Source organism: Polypterus senegalus, chromosome 2 (genome assembly GCF_016835505.1).
Source record: "Polypterus senegalus isolate Bchr_013 chromosome 2, ASM1683550v1, whole genome shotgun sequence".
In the NCBI taxonomy this organism is placed as follows: domain Eukaryota; kingdom Metazoa; phylum Chordata; class Cladistia; order Polypteriformes; family Polypteridae; genus Polypterus; species Polypterus senegalus.
Genome location: NC_053155.1, coordinates 209,765,080 through 209,787,965, shown reverse-complemented (window position 1 = coordinate 209,787,965; position 22,886 = coordinate 209,765,080). Strand labels below are relative to the sequence as shown.

The window sequence follows — 22,886 nt, the reverse complement described above, 5'->3', positions numbered from 1 at the left end:
TTGTCCCAACAAAGCAGTAGGTCCAGATGGAGTATCGCCACGACGGTTGAAGGCCTGTGAGTTGGAGCTGGGGAGTCCTCTACAGCGCATCTTCAACTTGAGCCTGGAACAGGGGAGAGTCCCAAGGCTTTGGAAAACAACTTGCATCACCCCAATCCCAAACGTATCACGTCCTGGTAAGCTGAATGACTTCAGGCCTGTGGCCCTGACGTCACATGTGATGAACACCATGGAGCAGCTGCTGCTTCAACACCTGAGGCCACAGGTCCGCCACACCCTCGACCCTCTGCAGTTTGCATCCCAGGAGAAGGTGGGAGCAGAGGATGCCATCATCTACATGCTACACCGATCCCTCTCCCACTTGGACAGAGGCAGTGGTGCAGTAAGAATTATGTTTCTGGACATCACTAGGGCCTTCAACACCATCCAACCTCTGCTCCTTAGGGACAAGCTGACAGAGATGGGAGTAGATTCATACGTGGTGGCATGGATCATGAACTCTCTTACAGACAGACCTCAGTATGGTCGTCTCTGGAACTGCAGGTCTGACATTGTGGTCAGCAGCACAGGAGCGCTGCAGGGGACTGTGTGTTCTCCAGTCCTGTTCAGCCTATATACAGTACATTGAACTTCCAATACAACACTGAGTCACGCCACGTGCAAAAGTTTGATGATGACACTGCTATCGTGGGCTGTATCAGGAGTGGGCAGGAGGAGGAGTGTAGGAACCTAATCAAGGACTTTGTTAAATGGTGCAACTCAAACCACCTACAACTGAACACCAGCAAAAACAAGGAGCTGGTGGTGGATTTTAGAAGGCCCAGGCCCTTAATGGACCCTGTGATCATCAGAGGTGACTGTGTGCAGAGAGTGCAGACCTATAAATACCTGGGAGTGCAGCTGGATGATAAATTGGACTGGACTGCCAATACTGATGCTCTGTGCAAGAGAGGACAAAGGCGATTATACTTCCTCAGAAGGCTGGCGTCCTTCAACATCTGCAATACGATGCTGCAGATTTTCTATCAGACGGTTGTGGTGAGTGCCCTCTTCTACGCGGTGGTGTGCTGGGGAGGCAGCTTTAAGAAGAGGGACACCTCACGCCTGGACAAACTGGAGAGGAAAGCAGGCTTTATTATAGGCACGGAGTTGGACAGTTTGACATCTGTGGCAGAGCAACAGGTGCTGAGCAGGCTCCTGTCAATCATGGAGAATCCACTGCATCCACTGAACAGTATCATCTCCAGACAGAGGAGCAGCTTCAGCGATAGACTGCTGTCACTGTCCTGCTCCACTGACACACTGAGGAGATCGTTCCTCCCCCACACTATGCAACTCTTCAGTTCCACCCAGGGTTGGGGGAGTTAAACGTTAACATTATACAATGTTATTGTCCGTTATACCTGCCTCGCACTCTCCACCTTGCATTTTTTAACTTGCACTGCATTTTTATTTAATTAATATTGTTTTTATAAGTATGCTGCAGCTGGAGTATGCGAATTTCCCCTTGTGAATTAATAAAGTATCTTTCCATCTATCTATCGAACATCATTTTGTTCTTCTAATTATTATATTTGTAAATTTATACCGAGCTCAACTTTTCAGCTGAATGCTACCTGTATAAAAATTATGAAAGTAAAAAGGCAACTAAATGAAATGTACAATAAACAAACTTCCAATTTATCAGCAGACTTTTCACTGGGCTCCTCTCTGCACTGAAGTTCAACAAACTGTATTGGCCTGCAGAGGCAGCTATTGCTGGCAGAGAACATCCTTTACCTATAATAATCTTCGCCAATGGAAAGAACCAGGGCCATGTTGGCAAATCCTGAAAATCTAGACTTTAAGGATAGCTGTACATACATAAATAAACCAGAACATGCCTAACAATGTTTGCCATTTCCCCAAACAGAAAGTCTGCAAAATTTAGAAGAGATAGCTTCCCAGTAGCATGGACAAGTGCATTTTAATATTTAAAAACGTAAATACTGTACAACAGATTATTGAATATATCTGATATTTACACTGCAGAAACTGTATAATGTAGCTTGTCCAACTTAAGTGCTAATTTGAGAAGACTTGAGATCTCAAAACACAACTGCAACAAGTATTAAACTGTCAGTTTGTGTATGTAGGGCTTCAATTCATACAAGCTGTGCAAACGTTTCTTTGCATCAACTCACACAGCATTTACTAGTACTGACCAGTGATAAATGTCCACTAGCCTACAATAAAGAGTATAGGTAACTCTGGTCACTCAGTGCTATTTAATCCATTACATGTTGCTTGAAATCTTTAGCTAATATCAGTAAATGGAAGGCAGTGTTTGAAGAAAAAAACCAAAAACTCATTAACTTTGAATTATCTGCACTGACAGTTTGTCAACATTTTCATTAAATTGAATGTAGGACTCTTTCATCTTTAATTCATTCCAAAACACAATATACACAAAAATAATGAAATGTGACATATAAAATTGTATATAATAAAGGTGTGCTTTTCATTTGAACTCCCACATGGTGAAAGTAGCCAGAAGTATGCTTTTCTTCATCAAAATAAAAAATGGAGTCTTTCTGTGACTTTGCAAGTTTTACTACTGTATCCTAGAATCACACATGCTGTAAAAGACAATTCAACTCATAATCAGAACATATTTTCCAAGAAACAAAAACTTCACCATATAGATTTAAGGAATTTAAAAAGAAATACCTTTTCATTCTTTAAGAGTTGTTTGCGTATTGCAATATCCCTTCTGGAGCACAATGCTTTACAACATGGTCCCAAATTGCGCAAAAGGCCAGCTCGCTCTTGTTTCCTTTTTAATGATGCCATGTTTAAGGCACCCAGTTCATGTGTGAAAAGGCCAACGGCATCTACAGTAAAATAAAAAAAATAATAATTTAATATGTGTTAAACAGACTACAGCCACTGCACTTCTGATTATGCATTAAAATATTACACATGTTGGGTGAAAAAAGCATTGAGAAAAGATTGATTTTACACATGTGTTAAAAATGTTTTGTATTACTAATTACTAATGCAGGCATTCAAAACGTCCAAGCTTATATTTCATGCATATTCACTGAAGTGCAAAAAGGAGTGATTAATATTTATAAGTATATTAATAAAAACAGATCTTGGAATTTTTCAGTGCACCTAATTGTACAAATGTCAATGCAAAACTTTGGTTCCATAATGCATAAGTGAATACATTACTAACATACCGGTAAATAGGCAGGTAGAATTAGTGAACAGAGAAACAAAATCATTTCCTTCTAGTAACATTTAAGAAAATACATACCTTTGGGATCCTCCATTTCAGCATAACACACCTCTTTCACCTTTGAAAAAAGTTGACTGCCTGCAAGTCTTTTGGAAATGCCAGCTCTCAGAAGAACAGCTCCGGGAGTAAATTTCAACAAAGCTGCCCCTGCCTCTCTGGGCTCTTTAGGCTGTTTGGGCATTAGGCTAGACCAATCAACATCAATTACATCTACAGGGTCTGCAAAAAACAGAACAAATATAAACTAGGCAAAACTATTAAGGAAGAAATAAAAATGTGTGTCCAAGAGTTACAAAAATTATATTATTATGACCAAAAGTCAGCAATGATTATACATTTAAAAGGGCACACTAGTCAACAAATTATTTTTTGGTTCCTGGTAAATGAATGAATTTACTTGGTGCACACATAATAAACAGTCAGTACTTGAATATCCTAATGAAGAAAAAATGCCTATACTTTGGACATTAAAAATAAAAAATAAAATAAAAAAAAGACATTTATTTCTAGTTTGATGGTTTTTGAAAACTGTTAGCCAAGAAAACATTATGTACCAATTATAAATAATAAACTTAGCACAAGCAAGTATAAATGCCACAAACAGGAGCAATTCTTTCTTGACCGTGCAAATTAGAAGCATATGGAAAATTACATTTTCCAAAAAGAAATAATACTTTTAAAAATGCATTTAAAAGGAGAAAGAACCATTTATTAATACAGACAGTGTAGTCGAAAGAAATACCCAGAATTTTAATAAAACCTAATCTTAGTGCAAAGCATAATAAAATGGCACCACTTCTTAAAGGTTAGCTCAGTATTTTTCAATTTAATGTGATTTTTTTTCACAAAATATGTTAAATTGTCACATGAAAATACATTCTAAAGTGAAGCATTTTTTATATAAATTAAAAAAAAACAAACAAACAAACTAGCATGCTCTGGTCTGGTGGTGGTGAAGGGTACTGAGGTCCCAACATGTACACAAAAGCCTTAAAATTTAATAAATATATCCACTCTGAAGCAGCAAAGAAAAGAATAAGAAAGAAAGAAAACGTGCCTTCCGCATTTCTCAGTTGCAACAGACAAAAAAAAAACAAAACAAAAAAAAAAAAAACACCATAACAACTGGAAAAAATAAATTTTATCAAATTCTCAGAACTATTTTCATGTGATAACGTTGCGTTCCTTGTCCAGAAAGTGAAAATGACAATGATGGAGCCAAACCATAACAAGACAGTATCTCCTCAAGCCAATTACCAAATTTTATAGGATAGGAAACATTGCTCTTATTGAGGATATGGTAATAACTAAGGACAACAGCTTTTAGTGAGTAAACTCATGGACACTAATCAATCCATAAACACATGGGGGAACATGCAAACTCAGCGTACACCTGAGTGTTGTGAGGTACAAATGGTAGCTCTCTGCCTATGCTAAAAATATGTATTAAACATTCTAAATTTCAACGTGATTGACACTAAATGTATGCCTGTAACACCTGTCACTTGATTGCAAGCTATGTACAGGCCTAATCTATTTCTTGAAAGACCACCAATGCAGAAGGTTTCAAGATAATACAGTGAGGAAGCTAGTATTAATTGCTAAATAAACAAATAAGCTTATGTATAGTGAAAAATCTAGTTGTTTCACTAACAGTGACAAGATTTCCTATCCGGGTTTCAACAATGAATATTGCCAATAACAGCACTTGAAGACAGCTATTTCTGGTGAAAAGTACATGCCAGAGAAAACCGTAAAAGCTGGCATAGAAAAAGACAAACGGCAAAATGAACTCCACAGCCAGTCTCTTTTTACAATGACTGAATTTCACAAGAATAGTTTGCCTTTTCCATTCCTAAAATGACATGGATACATTGTTTTGCAACATGTCCCTCAAGATGTAGATGAATATTTAATAATGCTTTTGACTTGAAAGATTTATATATTTGATAAGTCTGAAAGCTTTAATTTTTATGTTGGGACCACGGTGTCTTTCACCTCAACTATAAAGCACAAGAGCAGGTTGCGTATCATCTCTGAACCTGTGGGTCACAAAACATTGTTCAGTCGTGGGCTGCTGCCGGTGAGTCATAAGTTGATATTATTTATAATGGAGGTGGGTTGTGGCAGAATGCTGCTCAGATGACCAGGTTCAAATCAGGTTAAGGCGGGAACACCGCTCTGAACAACAGACTTGAATTACCAATGGGACCATATGACGATCAAGCTTGAATTAACAATGGACCCAACACTGATGATCACATTCAATTTACCAAGGAGGACTCACCCACCACCCTATGAAGATCGAGTATGAACCACAAAGGGGGATCCATCACCCCCTCTGACAATCATATTTCTACCACCAAGGGGAGCCCCGTAGGGTCGTGAAAGCAACAACATTAGAAAAAGTGGGTCACAACAACTAAAACACTGAGAAACATTGATTTTAAATATTTTGAAAATGCTTCCATTTTAAACACAATTTTATGTGACATTTTAATATATACCTTGATTGAGAAGAAATAACTTCTAGCTTAAAATATACTGAACTTGTCCTTTAAAAAATGTTCAGTTTAAATATATCCTTTCACAATTAATAATATCAATATTAGTGAGTTTTATTACATGATATTCCAATTAAATGAAAATAGGTAAGTATATACACTTTGTAGAAAGGAAAAGATGGATAACCTGGCATCTTTTCTTCCTCTGGTTGATCTTCTCTCTTCTCACCACTGTCAGCCAAAATTTCATCAAGTTCATCATCACTTATGGGCTCATATTCCTCTCCTCCAGATATCATAGACTGGACATCATCTGGTTTACCATCATCTTCACCTATGTTTAAATAAACATTTTAAAATAATAAACATTTTATTAAAAAAAATATATATATTTATTTTGTATTTGCATGAAGAAGTCACTATAATGAAACTGAGCAAAAAAATGCAAATGTGATCAATGCATTACCATGCATGCTCTCTGGTTTTTCAGATTCAGAAGGCTCTTCAGCAATAAGTGGGCTATCCGTCTTCTTCTCTTCTTTTTCAGCTTCTACAGATCCTACTTCACGCAGCAATGGTTCTATTTCTTTCTCTTGTTTGAGCTCTGATCTCTTCATTTCTGCATGAAGTCCAAGTTCTAAGAGTTTCTCACGATCACGATCTCGGTCTCTTTCATGAGTTTCAGGCAAAAGTCTGTCCCTATCAGAGTCTATGTCCCTTCTCCTCTGATCCCTGTCCCTCTCTCTCTGCTCTCTACTTCTTGTCTCTCGTCCACGTGACCAGTCTCTGCTTTCAGAATCCCAATCTCGTTGCCTTAAGTCCTTGCGTTCTCTTTCACGATCTACCAGATCTCTTTCCCTCTCTCTTTCCAGTGCTCTCTCTCTGCTGTCATAGGATCCTGCTCTTGATCGGGCCTGTCTCTCAGACTCCGGAGAGCTTCTTCGTGAGCTATGGCTTCTAGAATCCAAACGATCTAAAAGAAATCATAATTCATTTGAAATTATATATTATTTATGTAGGTTCATTTATATTCTAAGTTATTTAAAACAAAAATATATCCCGTATCTCCAGAAATTGCAGGAAAAGGTGTTTACTCAGTGTCAAATAAATAGCTGTAAAAGGACAGTAGCACTGGTACTACAAAACATGGTAACAAGTACTCACAAAAACCTTCTTAAGCACAATTGTCCACTGATAGAACAAATGCAAAATTAACTAGCTCCATGCAGCAAGCAAGGCCAACTCCATTAATTGACCCCGAGTAGGGATAAACAAATTAGAAAATTGGTAGATATATAATGTTTAGTTTTGGCCAAATATGAAGTTAAACATAACTGAATAACACATTTTTTGCTTATGTCATAAATGAACTGCTGTGGTTAGATGAAATTGCAAAAATATGATAATTTGTATAAAAAAAAACATTCTTTAAGTATATGACAACTCAGATAGATGGCTTTTAATTATATTTATAGACCAAACCTCATTTATGCATATAGACCAATCATTATCACCTGCCCACCGCGACTTAATGTCACTGTATAATGCTGCTCACATCACCAAGCACAAGGTGGGTAAAGCCTTTTTAGCCTGGCAAAGCCCTCCACTGAAGGGATCAATGACGGCATAAAATTGTAATTATCCTGTTTCTAATAGGGAAAAAAAAAAATTATATATCACACATATACATATACATATACACACACACACATATACATACACACACGTAGTCCCCAAGTTACGGACATCCGACCTAAGACTTACGAACGGCCACAGCTGCGACACATGCGCCTCAGTAACTGCCGCTCTCTCATCTTCGGCCTAGGTTCGCTACAAGCGATGGCTGGACAGAGGCTGGAGGGGGCAATTTCGCAACCTGCCCACCATACACGGCTGCCCCTTTCGTTATCGGTGGGCAGCTGGTAATGCTACAAGCAGTGACCCGGTTGTGGCTGAATGGAAGCCACTGAGGGCGAACGGGGTGGCGGGGTTAAGCATTGTAGTATGCATCGGATGGCTGCCTATTGAATGGGGTTAATTCACTACCTGCTTTTGGCCGCACTGTGTTCGCTTTTGGTGGGCAGACGCTGTAGGCAGCATACTGTAGTGGAGGTGACTGTGAGGTGGGCTGGTGATGAACCGCCCGTCGATGTCCCCATTCATTCTCAATAGCAAGCCTGCTTGTACTGTTACGTACATAGCAGGAAGTCGCCTCTTGTCAGTACATCAGACGTGTTGACGACTGGTGCCTTCCTGCTGTGATAGCATGTACAGTGCTGTGCAGAATAGCTCATCTTAATCTTTTGTCTTCACCCTTCAACACTGTCTCTGAAGCACAAATCTGATGCAAGTGCTGGTGATACAGTAAAGAGGAGAAAAAAAAAATCACCAGTAGAAATAATAAAAAGGTCAGAGAAAGGTGAAACGCTATCATTCATTGGCAGAACACTTGGTTACAGTTGGTCAACAATAGCATTTATTAAATTTATGTACCTGTTCCGACTTACATACAAATTCAACTTAAGTACAAACCTATAGTCCCTATCTCGTACGTAACCTGGGGACTGCCTGTACATTTATTTATTTATATGTACAGTATATATATATATATATATATATATAATGCATGCTGTTGCTGATCCCTTTAGTGTGGGGGGCAGGGGGATCATACCATGAACAAGTCTCTTGTGCTTGAGACTTAGCAACAGTTACCTATGAACCAAAAGTGGCTAAGAAACACTGGTTTTAGGGGTGTGTGTGTCTAGTTCAAGGAAGGACCTGTTCAGTGCTGTTTAATTGAATGCAAAAGCAAAGACATTGTCCCCACCCAAGTAAGCGAGCGCTGGAAAAAGCTGGTATGACATGTTTTAACATTGTTTATTCTGGACATGAAATGCAAGAAAAAAGAAAAAACAACAAAATAAATTAACAAAAACACTAAATGTGTAAATGTCTGTGGGGTTACTGCAACAGAAGGCAGGAGAAGATATGTGAATTTCAGCACAAAAACCCCAATCTACTGTACAAAATAATGTAAGGTCTTTCTGTATCTAGTGATAAACAGAAATTGTTTCATTGATGAGTATGTAATTATACACACAGTTACAAATTTTTGACTTGTTGCTTCAGGAAGATATATAGTGTGTATGTGTGTGCATATATTTTTTCTAAAAAAACAAAAAAAAATATATAACTGCAATACTTGTTCTCAGAGATTGTTTATGTGCAAGAGACTAAATGTTTCCAAAACGGTGAACACCTCATTCCACAGAGTTAGTAATTGTATAAGTTATTACGTCTTTTCACTTGTGGCAATCAACTTTTTGTTACGTGTCCTATTACACTTGATGCACAAACAGGCCCCAGCCTGTTAAAAGATTGCTTACGTTTTTTTGTAAGTCACTTTGGACAAAAGAGTCTGCTAAGCAAATAAATGTAAATGTACACAGTATACCTTTGCAATGCTATGGGATATGACACCTAAACTTGGAACAATGATAGTTGACTGATTGAGGCACAAAAGAAAACCAAGACCAGGGTTAGGCATTTTACATGTCTTGGTTGTGTTCTTTTTAGACAGAAATCCCTGAAGCACCATTTATTTGATCTTTATTTAGTTAATATTAGGATAAACAAAAGGTTTTTAATCATATAAATACTTTTTAAAATGTGGACTGTTGTACACATTACACTCTTCAGTCATTTGCAGCTCCTTTATTACATTAAGTAGTATAATAGCCATTTATTTTGGAGTACATAACTTGGGCACGATAATGCCAAAAAACCCTTAGGATGCAAGTGGTTTTAATAATTGTTGCACCTAGTGTATTTGACAGTGGTTCAGTCAAACTTTTTCCTCCTTTTCTGTCTTCTAATTTAGCACTTTTATTTTACTTTTTTTTCCTTTTAACTCCAACTTGAAAATTATTGCAGAGCTAAGTGTGCTTAATAGAAGACTGCTACTATATAAAAAATACCCTGTAACATACTGAAAATTCTCACAATAAGTTAGCTCTTTAAAAAGGCATTACCTGAAGATGTGCTACGACTTGGTTCTCCCCGCTTCAGTTGATCAATACGTGATTTTCTCTCAACAGGAGGCTCAACAACAGTATTCCTTTCACGTTCTCTGTCCCGAGACCTTCTATGTAATCGCTGCCTTCTGCCAGTTTGGTCATCTCCACTGCGATGTGCAGATTCATTTGATGGAGACCTCAAGCGACTTGAAGTGCGACTTTGGTTGCTGCCAAGGCTGCTACTACGCTTCTTCTCAGGTGGTTTGCGATGGTGTTGGCTAAGCAGTGGCTGCACAGCAGTCTGCTGTTGAGACTGTTCCTCTGCTGCTGCTGCCAAAACCGGAGGCGATTCAACTTTTTCAGTTACAGTTTTTTTCTGCTTCTTCTTTGGTGTATCAACTACAATCTTTTCAACAGGCTGAGACACTATTTCAGTGCGATCAGGGACATCGTCTTCAGACCAGTCACTAAAGGTAGCATCACAGACCTTAGGTTGTGGGGCCACTTCTTCTGTGTTATTTTTTTCCACAACCTGAGCTACAAAATCCCCCTTCACATTTGGGGATACATCTAATGGAGGAGTCCTGGGACCTCTTTTTTTTTTACTTGGCTGGTGAGAAGCATTTTCTTCCTCAGAGATATCAGACTCTCCTCCACGGGAACGCTTGCATTTCTTCTCCACGGTTTTTTTCTTTTGAACCTTTCTAGGCGACAAGAGGGGCTCTTCGGAAGCAGGAGGTTCTGGGTTAAATCTTTCTGCTACACTACCTTCCTCATCTTTCCGATTCTTTTTCAAAGCTTTTTTCTGAGGCTTAGCCTTTTTTTTGCTTTCATCATGGGTCTTGCTTATAACTTCTCTGTCATCAGCTGGCTGATGGATGACAGGTTCAGGAGCTGGTACTTCTTTGCTCCTTTTAGATTCAGAGGTTCCTGAAGTTGTGTCCGGAATGTGATCTCTTTGACGTTCTACTCTATTTAACCCTCTTTCCCTATGCTCTGGTTCATCATATCTAGTTCTGTCTTTTCTTTCAATTTTCCTATCATCGTCTTTCCAGCGAGTACTTTTCTCCTCTATGACCTTCTGTGGTGAGCGATTGGACTCTTGTGGACGGACAACTTGGCTAAGCAATCTATGCTTCTCACCTGAAAATATATAACTTGTAATTAATTTAAAGAGTAAATGTCGTATTTTAAAAGTTTAGTAAAATAGCACATTCACTATGAAAAAAGACACAGTGGTAAAAAGAGGTAAACATACATCAATAAAACATTTGCAATAATCAATTAATGATAAAACAGAATTTTTTAAGAAGTTTGTTTGAATTTCAGCTTTTAGCTATAGAATGTCAGAAAGCTCACAAACAAATAGAAGGAAATTGTACTAGCCTAAAGACTACAGATAAGCAAAACAAGATGACAGTAAACAATACATACGGTTTTAACTTAAGTAATTTAGATAATCTTACTTTTTTCCTCTGAACTGTTATAACCTTCACTATCAGGAGACTGATCACGAGCTCTTTTTGGAGAGGGTCGAGGACTGGGACTGCTTTCAGCTCGACGTCTCTTCCTTATGGACATAAGGAAAAAAAAACAACTTTAAAAAAAAAAAAAATACTAGTACTAAACTCTAAAGATGGTTTATGTTATCTTTTATCAAAAAGAAACTTGTAAAAATAGTTTTTAAATCTGAATTCTAAATAAACAAAAACTTATTTTCTATGTTAAAGCATAACTGTTGGCTCCATAAACATCCTTCTGTTGGAGTTACTTTTAAAATGCATAGAGGTTTCTGAGTACCAGGATTATTTCCATGCTACATCATTTTAATGCAGAGATGAAACATGGATTTTCCTTAAAGTGATTCCTGGACTCATGTTAACATGTAAAAATAACTACAAAAACACAACTATTCACTTGATGTTGCAGAGACTGTTCAATGAAACTGTTACCACTTTTCTACTACTTACCCATACAGATAATGTGCAGTTAATATACTTTCAGGGAATAAAAAGAATATTTAAATTTGTTAGAAGAAAGCATTTAACTTGAACATACTGCAAATGCATTACATTCTTTAGGCACTACCGAAAGAACAGTGAATATAAATTTGGCAGTGAAATGCTTGGTGATTAGTGGCACAAAACTGATTTTGGGGAAAGGTAAAAATTCAAATCAAATCAAAAAATGCTTAAAAAAAGTATTTTAAAGTTTAGCCTTACATTTACAGTAGTTACCTGTGAAGTGCTTATACAGTATATGTCATATTTTAAAGTATACATATATCCATATAAACCTAGGATGAGAGGACCGAGTGTTTTTGGAATTTTCTTTACAGTTTCCATTTTACTCTATAAACAAAATTTCATGCAAGCCCTTGATTCTTTGGGATCTTTCACAAGAACAATAAGATATAATGGTTTACTGAGTCAACAGCAGCAAGGCAGGAGTGAACATGTGTAGTTCAGACAGAAATTTCATCATGGTGGTTTCTAAATTAATGTTTCTGCTGTCACGTTACTATACAAATATGAGTACATGTGAAATGCCTGTCCACAGTATTAATATTATGAAATTCGCCAATTATTTTACTATTTTTTTCATTATCAGAAGGTAATGCATTTGCTATAATAACAAATTTTCAGTAATTCTACTTCTACCAGCATCAAAAATCCTGTTGAATGCTCTCTAAGGTAAGAAAGTCCCTTTCTATTTTAACAACAAATTAAATTAACATTATTTAAAAAAAAAAAAAATACAGCGTCTTCTTTGTATAAACACACCACCACTGAAATTTAACCCCATTTGAAACAAGCAAGGAATACAGTATATATAAATTAAGGCCATATCTTACAGGAAAAATCTGTATTTTAAAAAAATACCCTCAAGGGAATCACATTTTGTTTGTTTACTAAAGCTCTGGAAGTATTTTTTTTTATTTATTTTTTTTTTGAAAAACAAGTAGAAAATCCTTCACCCAGTTTTGAAGCGATTATAACCAGAAAAACTGAACACATTTTATACTAATAAAAATGCAAAGCTATGTGTTTTACTGTGATATTCTTGCTGATGTCCTACAAACTCATCACTAACTTAAAGGATAATTTCTGGAATATATTTCATTGCCAGATACTTGCATTTGTTGCATGAAACATTATTTAGAAAAAAATGCACCCCAGTGACTTAACAATTACAGTCAAGAACACACCAAAAAAGTGCACATTCTAGAAAAGAGAGTATTCCTTTATTCTGTGTTGACACTCTATATCCAATGTTTAGAGTAAATGCCATTTCCAATTACATCTTTTGGAAATTTTGTTCTTACAACAGACATGTACAGACTTCTAATATGCTTTACATGTTCAGAAATTCAGATCTGCCTTCTTAAATGCAGTTATTCACCAAATGACTAAACATTTAATTTGGAACCAGTTTTATTGTTTTTACTATTCTGTTTAGGATACATTGTTCTACCTCTCACAACACTCACACTGGTCCACCCATAAGAAAAGGCACAATGCAGGTACATGTTCTGGGGAGAGTAACTGTACTTCTTTGTACTACTGAATGAATTCAGATAGGAAATCAAATTTTAAAAGCATAATATCAAGTCTTATTCCAAAAACCACTTGTGTTCTGTTCTGCCCATGTACTACTGATTTCATTTACTTTATTTAAATTTTTCAGAACTAATTAGCAATAACTTATATTTGGAAATAATATTACAAGTGCATATAACTAAATACATTAATATGTATAGGTATCACAGAATTAATATTTTAAGTGGAGATATAGGATATAAATAAGCACTCTGAAATGAATAATCAAGTCTTTTTTTTTTTTTTTTGGAAATCAGTCTGTAATGAAACTGCAAAATTAACATTTAGTTTATTTATTTTCTAGAATAAACTGTGTATTTAGAAAAGTATTTTAACCCCTTCATTTTCCACATACTTTTTGTACTGTAGATTGAATTTTAAATGGATAAACTGTCCTCTAATGGCAGATATGAAAACATGAAAAAGCAAATTTATTAAAAATCAAAATCTAATAAAATATATTATTCATATATAGCTTTTCCTCAGTGGCAATACTGTATGTGCGTATGAAGAAAAAGCCATCTTCACTATCGAACCTGCAGTATCCTCTAAATAATACATATTCAATAACATATAATGAGTGGTATGTAAACTGCAGCAGTGTGGCTCTGTACACCAAAGTATGGCTTGTTAGTGTAGCTATTCACCTTGCAAAGTTTAAAGGTGTGCTGAACATACAAATCAAATTCTTATATGTCTATTTTAAAACTCAACATGTAGATATCACAAACTGTTACTTGCTTAACATATTAAGACCATGTCACATTAGGCAACATTTCCAGTGATTTTCATCTGCAAGCTTCATTTACGTAATCGTAGCGATTCAGAGGTAGTTCTACACTCCTATAACTGCCAGTCATGGCAGTTCAATTGCTTCAATTACACTTTTATAACTGCCAATCATGGTTGTTCAATCGCTTCAATTAGTCTGTGACATGCCCAGAGGTTTGATAGACAGGTTTTCTTTCACAGGAACCTGCTCTGTGTATGTGACAGCTGACAACTAACGAGCACATCCTTGGAAGAACAATGCATATAATGCAGCCATAAAGAATAAGGAACAAGGGTGTTTTAGACCTCAAAAACAGAAGAGTGTTTCGACTGTCTGATGTCTCATGTTTTACATACCATGACAAAAAAGAAAACTAAAGTGTGGTTAGAGTTTGTGGTTCAACTCGCCATACCTGTTAAACTTTTGTATAGAACTGGCCATGTCAGGCAGCAACACTCGACTGGCTGACAGAAACAGCAGTGTGCATGACCGTGTTGAAAAACATCATGCAGTCTCTTCATTTGACATGCCCAGGAATTTTTAGTTCTGTATATTGACACTGTCTGCTGATGAAATGAACAACTGCAGTCGCCAAGTCTGACATAACCTCCACCTAGAAATCGTATAAATGTGTCTTCAGCTTTAGTTTAGTTAAGAGTGTGAATGGGGAAATGGGCACACAGTGCTATTGGTGCATACTGTTTATTCTGAGCGCATTGCATGACTCCTAAAGAGACCTTGAAAAAGTTGGTGTTTGTTCAGAAATATTGGGATGTTTATAGAACAATTAAATAGTGAAATATATGAAACTATACATGCAGCACATTAAAAAAGCATTCAGCCCCAAAAACATTTCTACATTTTATTCTCTCTTAGAAACTTACACTATATTAAAGTAAAAATTTTGTAGCTGAACTACACTATACATCATGTTAAAATTAACAAACTGAAAACCTTCCATTAATGAATTAATCAAGAAATACACATAATTGTGAGATTTAAAAAGTATTCCTTTCCTTTGTAAATATAAGGCAAACTAGCCAACCCGCGGCGTACCATACGCCGCATAATCAGGTCGGTTTTTTAATGATTCTTAAGCACAGGGAGAAAATTAACATTTAAAAAATCCGTAATATAATAAATCAGCAAGAAAAGCAACATTGTAACAATGCACGGAACGAACCAACACACAATCGTCTGAAGTGACTGAAAACTGGTCACACCGTCCTGGCGCATTCTCCTGCCAGACGGAGGGATGGGGGTGCACGGCGCGGAGTGTGGAACGGGAGGAAAGGAGAATGACGTCCATTCAGCTCCGTCCATCATGCTAGTCTGCCGATTTCACCTCCAACTCGTCAAGTCGCCGTCTTTACATAGTCCAGATGTACCTGTGAGTGACGTAGACTTTTCATTGCTCTGTGCGGATCTGGCTGCTTTTCTATATATAATCCACCAAGACACCCGACCACGGTATTAGCAAGGTGGGAGGGGGGTGTGTACAAAGGGTTGGGACGCAACCAGTAGGAGCGTAGGAGTTGCACTTAGTGGGACTTAGTTTGCAGCCTGAATGGGGTTCAACGGCTTACCCACGCCGGGTCGACACACGCTCAATGTCATGCATAACTATTTATTGAATGCTAAACACTTCTGGAAAGACACGGATGTCTAAAACGGGTTGGTGTGAGAATACAACAGTAAGTGAATGAAAAGATGGAACTCTGATGAGAGCAAAATACAACACAATAGTGAACCTGTGGCATAACAAACGCCGCGTGGCTCAGACGTGCATGTGGACTCTTACCGCAGACGAAAGGTACTAACTGGGTGGTCGGTGAGTTTTTGCGTCCGGGCAAATGGGCAGGCAGTGTGAATGCCTAGAGAGCGAGGGTAGACGCCGGCCAGTGAAAAAGGAGCGTTGGTGGGCAGGAAAACGTCTTCCGTGTTCCTGCAGGAGCATCTAAGAAGACGCATGTTTGTCGCGGAAGCGAATAGCTGTATGTAGCGTGTAAAACAGTTTGCTATGGTGCACGCGGTCATGCATCATAACGGAAAAGTTGTTTTTTAAAGACTGCTTACTTCATTGTGCTTCAACCTCAGTTGTAAAAGATTGTTTTAAGGATCCCATGGGATACCCCTCGCAAACCGTTTCACACACTGCATATGGCGATTCACCTCCGAGAAACATGCCTCTATGAACAGTCAATGCACATGACATTAACCTGACCTGCACTGCATGTGGCCTCTACGACAGACGAACATAAATAACACCATTTTTTCTGTGTTGTCGCGTCCGAGTTGGTGGGCGTGGCCCTGCGAGTTGTCGTCGTATCCAATGGTCTTGGAGTTGGTGGGCGTGGCTCCTTCCTGTGTGCCATAGGTGTCTCACTTGTCGGCGGCTTAGTGAATCCACGCCCCTTCCGGCGTGCTTTTCATGGTTGTCTTTCCTTAGTGAATTATATATATTGATTTTCGTCAGGCATAAGCCTAACTCAGGCCACCTGTCTAAATATAACTGTCAAACAAGAATGGCTCTTGTCAGAGAGGCTACTGTGAAGCTTTGGCTGAAGAAAAACATTTATCATAAATTAAATGCCCAGTGGAGGGTGGACAACCAGCTGGCCTAGGTAATTCTGACTTTCATGATGCAGAAACTGATTACCACTAAACCTAATCATTCAATTTTTAGGATTATTTTCCTCCCATGGGCCATCGTAGGAGTTTTTTGTTGATTTCTCCACAATGTTGGCTGGTCAAACACTCACATTCAGGAATCAAGAACTTTATCTATATCCTAAAATCAATGGAAACTGCTTTGGACTATTTTATTTGCTTTTGTAACTTTTCATTAACTTAACAACAACAAAATGTTTCTACCCAATAGGTGGCCAAGTATATATGTCTAGGTAAAATGTATATACTGTATATATATACAGTAATCCCTCCTCGATGGCGGGGGTTGCGTTCCAGAACCCCCCGCGATAGACGAAAATCTGCGAAGTAGAAACCATATGTTTGTGTAGTTATTTTTATATATTTTAAGCCCTTATAAACTCTCCCACACTGTTAACATTATTAGAGCCCTCTAGACATGAAATAACACCCTTTAGTCAAAAGTTTAAACTGTCCTCCATGACAAGACAGAGATGACAGTTCTTTCTCACAATTAAAAGAATGCAAATAGATCTTCTTCTCTTCAGGAGCAGAGAATTTCAGAGGGATAGAGAGAGAGAGTTCGCAAAGAAAAGCAAAAAATCAATACTTTTGCTTTTAAGTTTGCCGCGGCATTTTTTAGAGGAGCGTCAGTATCTTCTAAGCAAACAGCCCCTCTGCTCACATCTCCGTCAGGCAGAGAACGTCAGAGAGAGAGCGAGATTAAAGCAACAATCAAAAATCAATACGTGTGCTTTTGTGCTTTTAAATATGCCGAGCACTGCAATAAAGCGGCATTTTTTTAGAGAAGCGTCAGTATCTTTTAAGCAAACAGCACCTCTGCTCACAGCCCCTCCGTCAGGCGCAGAGAATGTCAGAGAGGGTGAGAGAGAGGCAGAGACAAGCAAACAATCAAGCTCCGCACGGGATGCATATCTTATAGCATTGAGGAGTTTAAGTTAATATGTAATACATGCTCTGATTGGGTAGCTTCTAAGCCATCCGCCAATAGTGTCCCTTGTATGAAATCAACAGGGCAAACAAACTGAGGAAGCGTGTAGCATAAATTAAAAGACCCATTGTCCGCAGAATCAACGACCAGCGAAAAATCTGTGATATATATTTAGATATGCTTACATTTAAAATCCGCGATAGAGTGAAACCGCGAAAGTCAAAGCGCGATATAGCGAGGGATTACTGTGTGTATATATATATATATATTTTAATTATATCTGGTTGTTCTATTGTCTGCCTTGTATACATATTTTAATTAGAAAACCTTTTTCTGATAAGAGGGAAGGTTTGTTTTGCACTTTAGTGGTTAAATGCTGAATCTTAACAATACCTGGTTGATTTTGTATTTAGTATACTTACATTTATTAGAAATTATAAGGTGCTATAAAAATAAAGTTATTATTATAAGGAACTTTCAAAACATCACTTGGAAGATAGTGGAGAAAATCTAGAAGAACCTTTTGGCTTGAACACTTAACAGTATGTGTGGCACAATTCTCAGATTGTCCATAAGCCAGGTAACACCATGCCCACTGTAAAACATTCTGGTGGCATCATCATATTATAGGAATGTTCTTCCACCTGCAGGGACAAGCAGTCTACAAGGAATTTGCTGTATTGTCGAGCATTAAACTTTCCATCAGATTCCCGGGGAAACCTGCTCCCCTCTGCCAAAAAGCTTAAACTGGAAAGGAAATTTGTCTATCAAAAGGACAACAACCCAAAGAACACTTGTAGAACAACAATGGAGTGGCTTAAAATAAAGATAATGTGACTTTAACCCCATCAAATATAAGTAGTAAAACTAAACATTGCTAGCCATCACCACTCCCCAACTAACATGGCAGAAGCTTGAGCAGTTTTGCAAGTAGAAATGGGAAATCTTGCTCCATCATGTTGTGCAAGATTAATAAAGATTACTTACAGAAACAGCTACAGAGGTGGGTCAATGAAGTACTAAATGGCAGGATAAATACTTAGAAAATGGTTACATTTTAGTTTTCGAATTTTCATTTTTAAAAGTATGATAACTGTACTACAAGAGTGTTTGACTTACAAATAAAAATTCAAAGTCAAACTAATCAAAATCTCAGGTGGTTGTAATTATTCATAGGGGGGAAAAAGGTTGGGAGATAAAAACTAAACACTGTTCACAAATGTAAACACCTAAAACTCCTGACAACAAATGTGCTTCACTATTTAAATCAGAAATATTACAATGCTATTAACACTGCAGGAACAATAATCGACACAAACCACAACACCAACACAAACGTATCAAGAATTACACAGCTCACCTTAGTTTCCTTTCTTCATGAACATCTCTTGTAGTACGTTCTTCCCGTTGATCATCTCTTTTGTCTCTACGATCTTCTCTTCCCTTCTCCCTCTCTTCCCATTCTCTCAGTTCTCTCTGTCTTTCTCTTTCTCGTTGTTCCCTTTCTCGCTCCCTCTCTCGATTCCTTTCACGTTCTCTATCTTCTCTTTCCCGCTCTCTTTCCCTCTCTCTCTCTTTTTCTCTTTCACGTTCTCGCTCTCGTTCCCTCTCACGCTCTCTTTCCCGCTCCCTTGCACGTTCTCGCTCCATTTCCCTTTCTTTTTCTCTTTCTCTCTCCTTCTCCCTCTCTCGTTCTTTCTCTCTCTCCCGCTCTCTTTCACGCTCTCGGTCTCTTGCTCTTTCATCCCGTCTATCATCTCTTCTTTCATCTCTTCTCTCTTCCCTCTCTGCTTCATCATTACGCCCTTGATGTCTTGCTGGTGATGCTGGTCTCTGATCTACAATAAAATAAACCAAAAAATGTCTGAGATTCATTTTTTTTTTAACAAGTCCGTAAGTATACTAAGTAGTTTTATAGTTGGTAATAAATATTACCATTTCAAATCATAAATTACATATTCTATTTAAATTACTGTATGATACAACTTAGATTCTGTTATACTCAATACAAATAAATCAATATTATTCTTATTATAGATCCAGTATACAATGAAGATTAAATCTCACAGTGCAAAATCTTACAGTATTACAGCAGTTTTACAATGTTTTAAATAGTACACCAAACACCATCTAACAATATTACAATTTTTTCATGAAAATTAAACCAGGACTATAATGCATGGATGGCTAATTGATAAATTTTCCTCAAATCCTACATTTTTGCTTGGATGGTTTAATCAAAGTTCCTGATAATTATATGAGAAAAATAATACTATTTAGTAATGTTGGTTTCTAATAACTTTGTTTTTGGTTACTGCTAAAAGGTCCATGCAGGACTTTTTTTCCTTTCACAATGTTTTTTTTTGCTTTTATTGTTGTTTCAAGCACATAAGAGGAAAAGGAGTGTTTGAGAGGAGCTGAAAAGGCAATTATGTTTTTAACCTTTGTAGCACTTGCGGGACATGGTGCACTGTGCAGTGTGGATGGATATTTCTAGCCCAAAGTAAAATAGTAATACATTAAATATGAATTGCTTTTCAAAAATATAATAAGAGAGCTGGAATTATATATAGCTGAGCATAATTAGGAGATCATAGCAATAATAGAAACTAGGCTAAAAAGAGATGTGGATTAGCATAATACAGATGATCACACATTTGTAAGTGGAGGCAAAAAAAAAAAAAAATTAAATGGAGGAAAAATGGGAAGTTGCCATGTACAGTATGTAGAACAGAATTTACATGCAATTTGTCAAATAGATGAATAACCACATTTTAAAGTGTGGAACGGACCAAAAAGCATCAGTGATAAAGGCCAGATGCAAAGAGTATGTTACAGCATTAGTTCCCCTTAACTCCCCCAGCACAAACTAAGAATGTTAAATTTCCAAGAAATTTGGTAAAAACAGTGAACATAAAGAATCAAAAATGTGTGAACATTAACTTTAAATACAGAACTTAATGTATTTTTACAGTGTTTTGCATATTTCTCTGAACACTTGAAGGCTCGCTATTTATTTCATGTTTAATGATGATGTTATTGGCAGATGTTTAAATGTTGAGAAGGTTGGGTTTTAAATGTGCAGTATGCGTTACTTTATTGCAATACTTTATTCTTTTAGGCCATTCTCTGTCTCTCACTCACTTACTCAAAAAACTCAAAGAGATGGCTTTGGATTCACTTGTGGATTTTGCTGCTTTATTTTTAAGTCATTTAGCCTCCTCTCAAATCATTAAAAACTGAATAAAATAATAAGGGATCTGAATTGTAGTTTAGGGGTTAGCTTCATTAAAGCTATAAAGGGTATCCAATCAATTTTCTGTAATGAAAGAAATATTCTTTATGAAGGTGATTTTATAGAAACCAATTATCTGATCACACAGACATGCAAATACAGGGTGGGCCATTTATATGGATACACCTTAATAAAATGGGAATGGTTGGCGATATTAACTTCCTGTTTGTGGCACATTAGTATATGTGAGTGGGGAAACTTTTCAAGATGGGTGGTGACCATGGTGGCCATTTGGAAGTCGGATATTTTGGATCCAACTTTTATTTTTTCAATAGGAAGAGGGTCACGTGACACATTAAACTTATTGGGAATTTCAAAAGAAAAACAATGGTGTGCTTGGTTTTAACGTAACTTTATTCTTTCATGAGTTATTTACAAGTTTCTGACCACTTATAAAATGTGTTCAATGTGCTGCCCATTGTGTTGTATTGTCAATGCAACCCTCTTCTCCCACTCTTCACACACTGATAGCAACACCACAGGAGAAATGCTAGCACAGGCTTCCCGTATCTGTAGTTTCAGGTGCTGCACATCTTGTATCTTCGCAGCATAAACAATTGCCTTCAGATGACCCCAAAGATAAAAGTCTAAGGGGGTCAGATCGGGAGACCTTGGGGGCCATTCAACTGGCCCACGACGACCAATCCACTTTCCAGGAAACTGTTCATCTAGGAATGCTCGGACCGGACGCCCATAATGTGGTGGTGCACCATCTTGCTGGAAAAACTGCCATGCCAGCTTCAGTGCATAAAGAGGGAAACACATCATCATGTAGCAATTTCGCATATCCAGTGGCCTTGAGGTTTCCATTGATGAAGAATGGCCCCACTATCTTTGTACCCCATATACCACACCATACCATCAATTTTTTGTTCCAACAGTCTTGGAGGGATCTATCCAATGTGGGTTAGTGTCAGACCAATAGCGGTGGTTTTGTTTGTTAACTTCACCATTCACATAAAAGTTTGCCTCATCACTAAACAAAATCTTCTGCGTAAACTGAGGGTCCTGTTCCAATTTTTGTTTTGCCCATTCTGCAAATTCAGTGCGCCGATCTGGGTCATCCTCGTTGAGATGCTGCAGTAGCTGGAGTTTGTAAGGGTGCCATTTGTGAGTAGCTAATATCCGCCGAAGGGATGTTCGACTAATGCCACTCTCCAGTGACATGCGGCGAGTGCTACGCTGTGGGCTCTTGCTGAATGAAGCTAGGACAGCCACTGATGTTTCTTCATTAGTGACAGTTTTCATGCGTCCACATTTTGGCAAATCCAACACTGAACCAGTTTCACGAAACTTAGCAAGCAGTTTGCTAACTGTAGCATGGGAGATGGGTGGTCTCGTAGGGTGTCTTGCATTGAAATCTGCTGCAATGACCCGGTTACTGCGTTCACCAGCCATCAACACAATTTCTATCTGCTCCTCAAGTGTTTACCTCTGCGACATGTCAATGGCTATAAACAAAGAGAAACTTGTAAATAACTCATGAAAGAATAAAGTTACGTTAAAACCAAGCACACCATTGTTTTTCTTGTGAAATTCCCAATAAGTCTGAGGGGTCACATGACCCTCTTCCTATTGAAAAAACAAAAGTAGTATCCAAAATGGCCGACTTCCAAATGGCCACCATGGTCACCACCCATCTTGAAAAATTTCCCCCCTCACATATACTAATGTGCCACAAACAGGAAGTTAATATCACCAACCATTCCCATTTTATTAAGGTGTATTCATATAAATGGCCGACCCTGTATAATGATAACATGAAACAATTGTATAAAAATAACGCAAGTCAAAAATATTTTGGCACCTGTTCAAG

General features: G+C 37.6%; 1 protein-coding gene across 4 annotated transcripts in view; it reads right to left on the bottom strand.

Moving 5' to 3' along the window:
- zc3h13 (zinc finger CCCH-type containing 13) overlaps positions 1-22,886 on the bottom strand; it is a 121,260-nt gene that overhangs the window by 5,710 nt on the left and 92,664 nt on the right. For 3 of the 4 annotated variants that reach the window (XM_039745261.1, XM_039745260.1, XM_039745262.1), the window contains exons 14-20: positions 19,136-19,613; positions 11,270-11,373; positions 9,819-10,946; positions 6,254-6,760; positions 5,975-6,121; positions 3,302-3,502; positions 2,710-2,873 (exon numbers count right to left, since the gene is read on the bottom strand). In XM_039745261.1, coding sequence (XP_039601195.1) covers positions 2,710-2,873; positions 3,302-3,502; positions 5,975-6,121; positions 6,254-6,760; positions 9,819-10,946; positions 11,270-11,373; positions 19,136-19,613 — 2,729 coding nt within the window. Of the gene's footprint in view, positions 1-1,068; positions 1,114-2,709; positions 2,874-3,301; positions 3,503-5,974; positions 6,122-6,253; positions 6,761-9,818; positions 10,947-11,269; positions 11,374-19,135; positions 19,614-22,886 lie in introns of those variants that run through there. The other variant, XM_039745263.1, reaches the window with a different exon arrangement.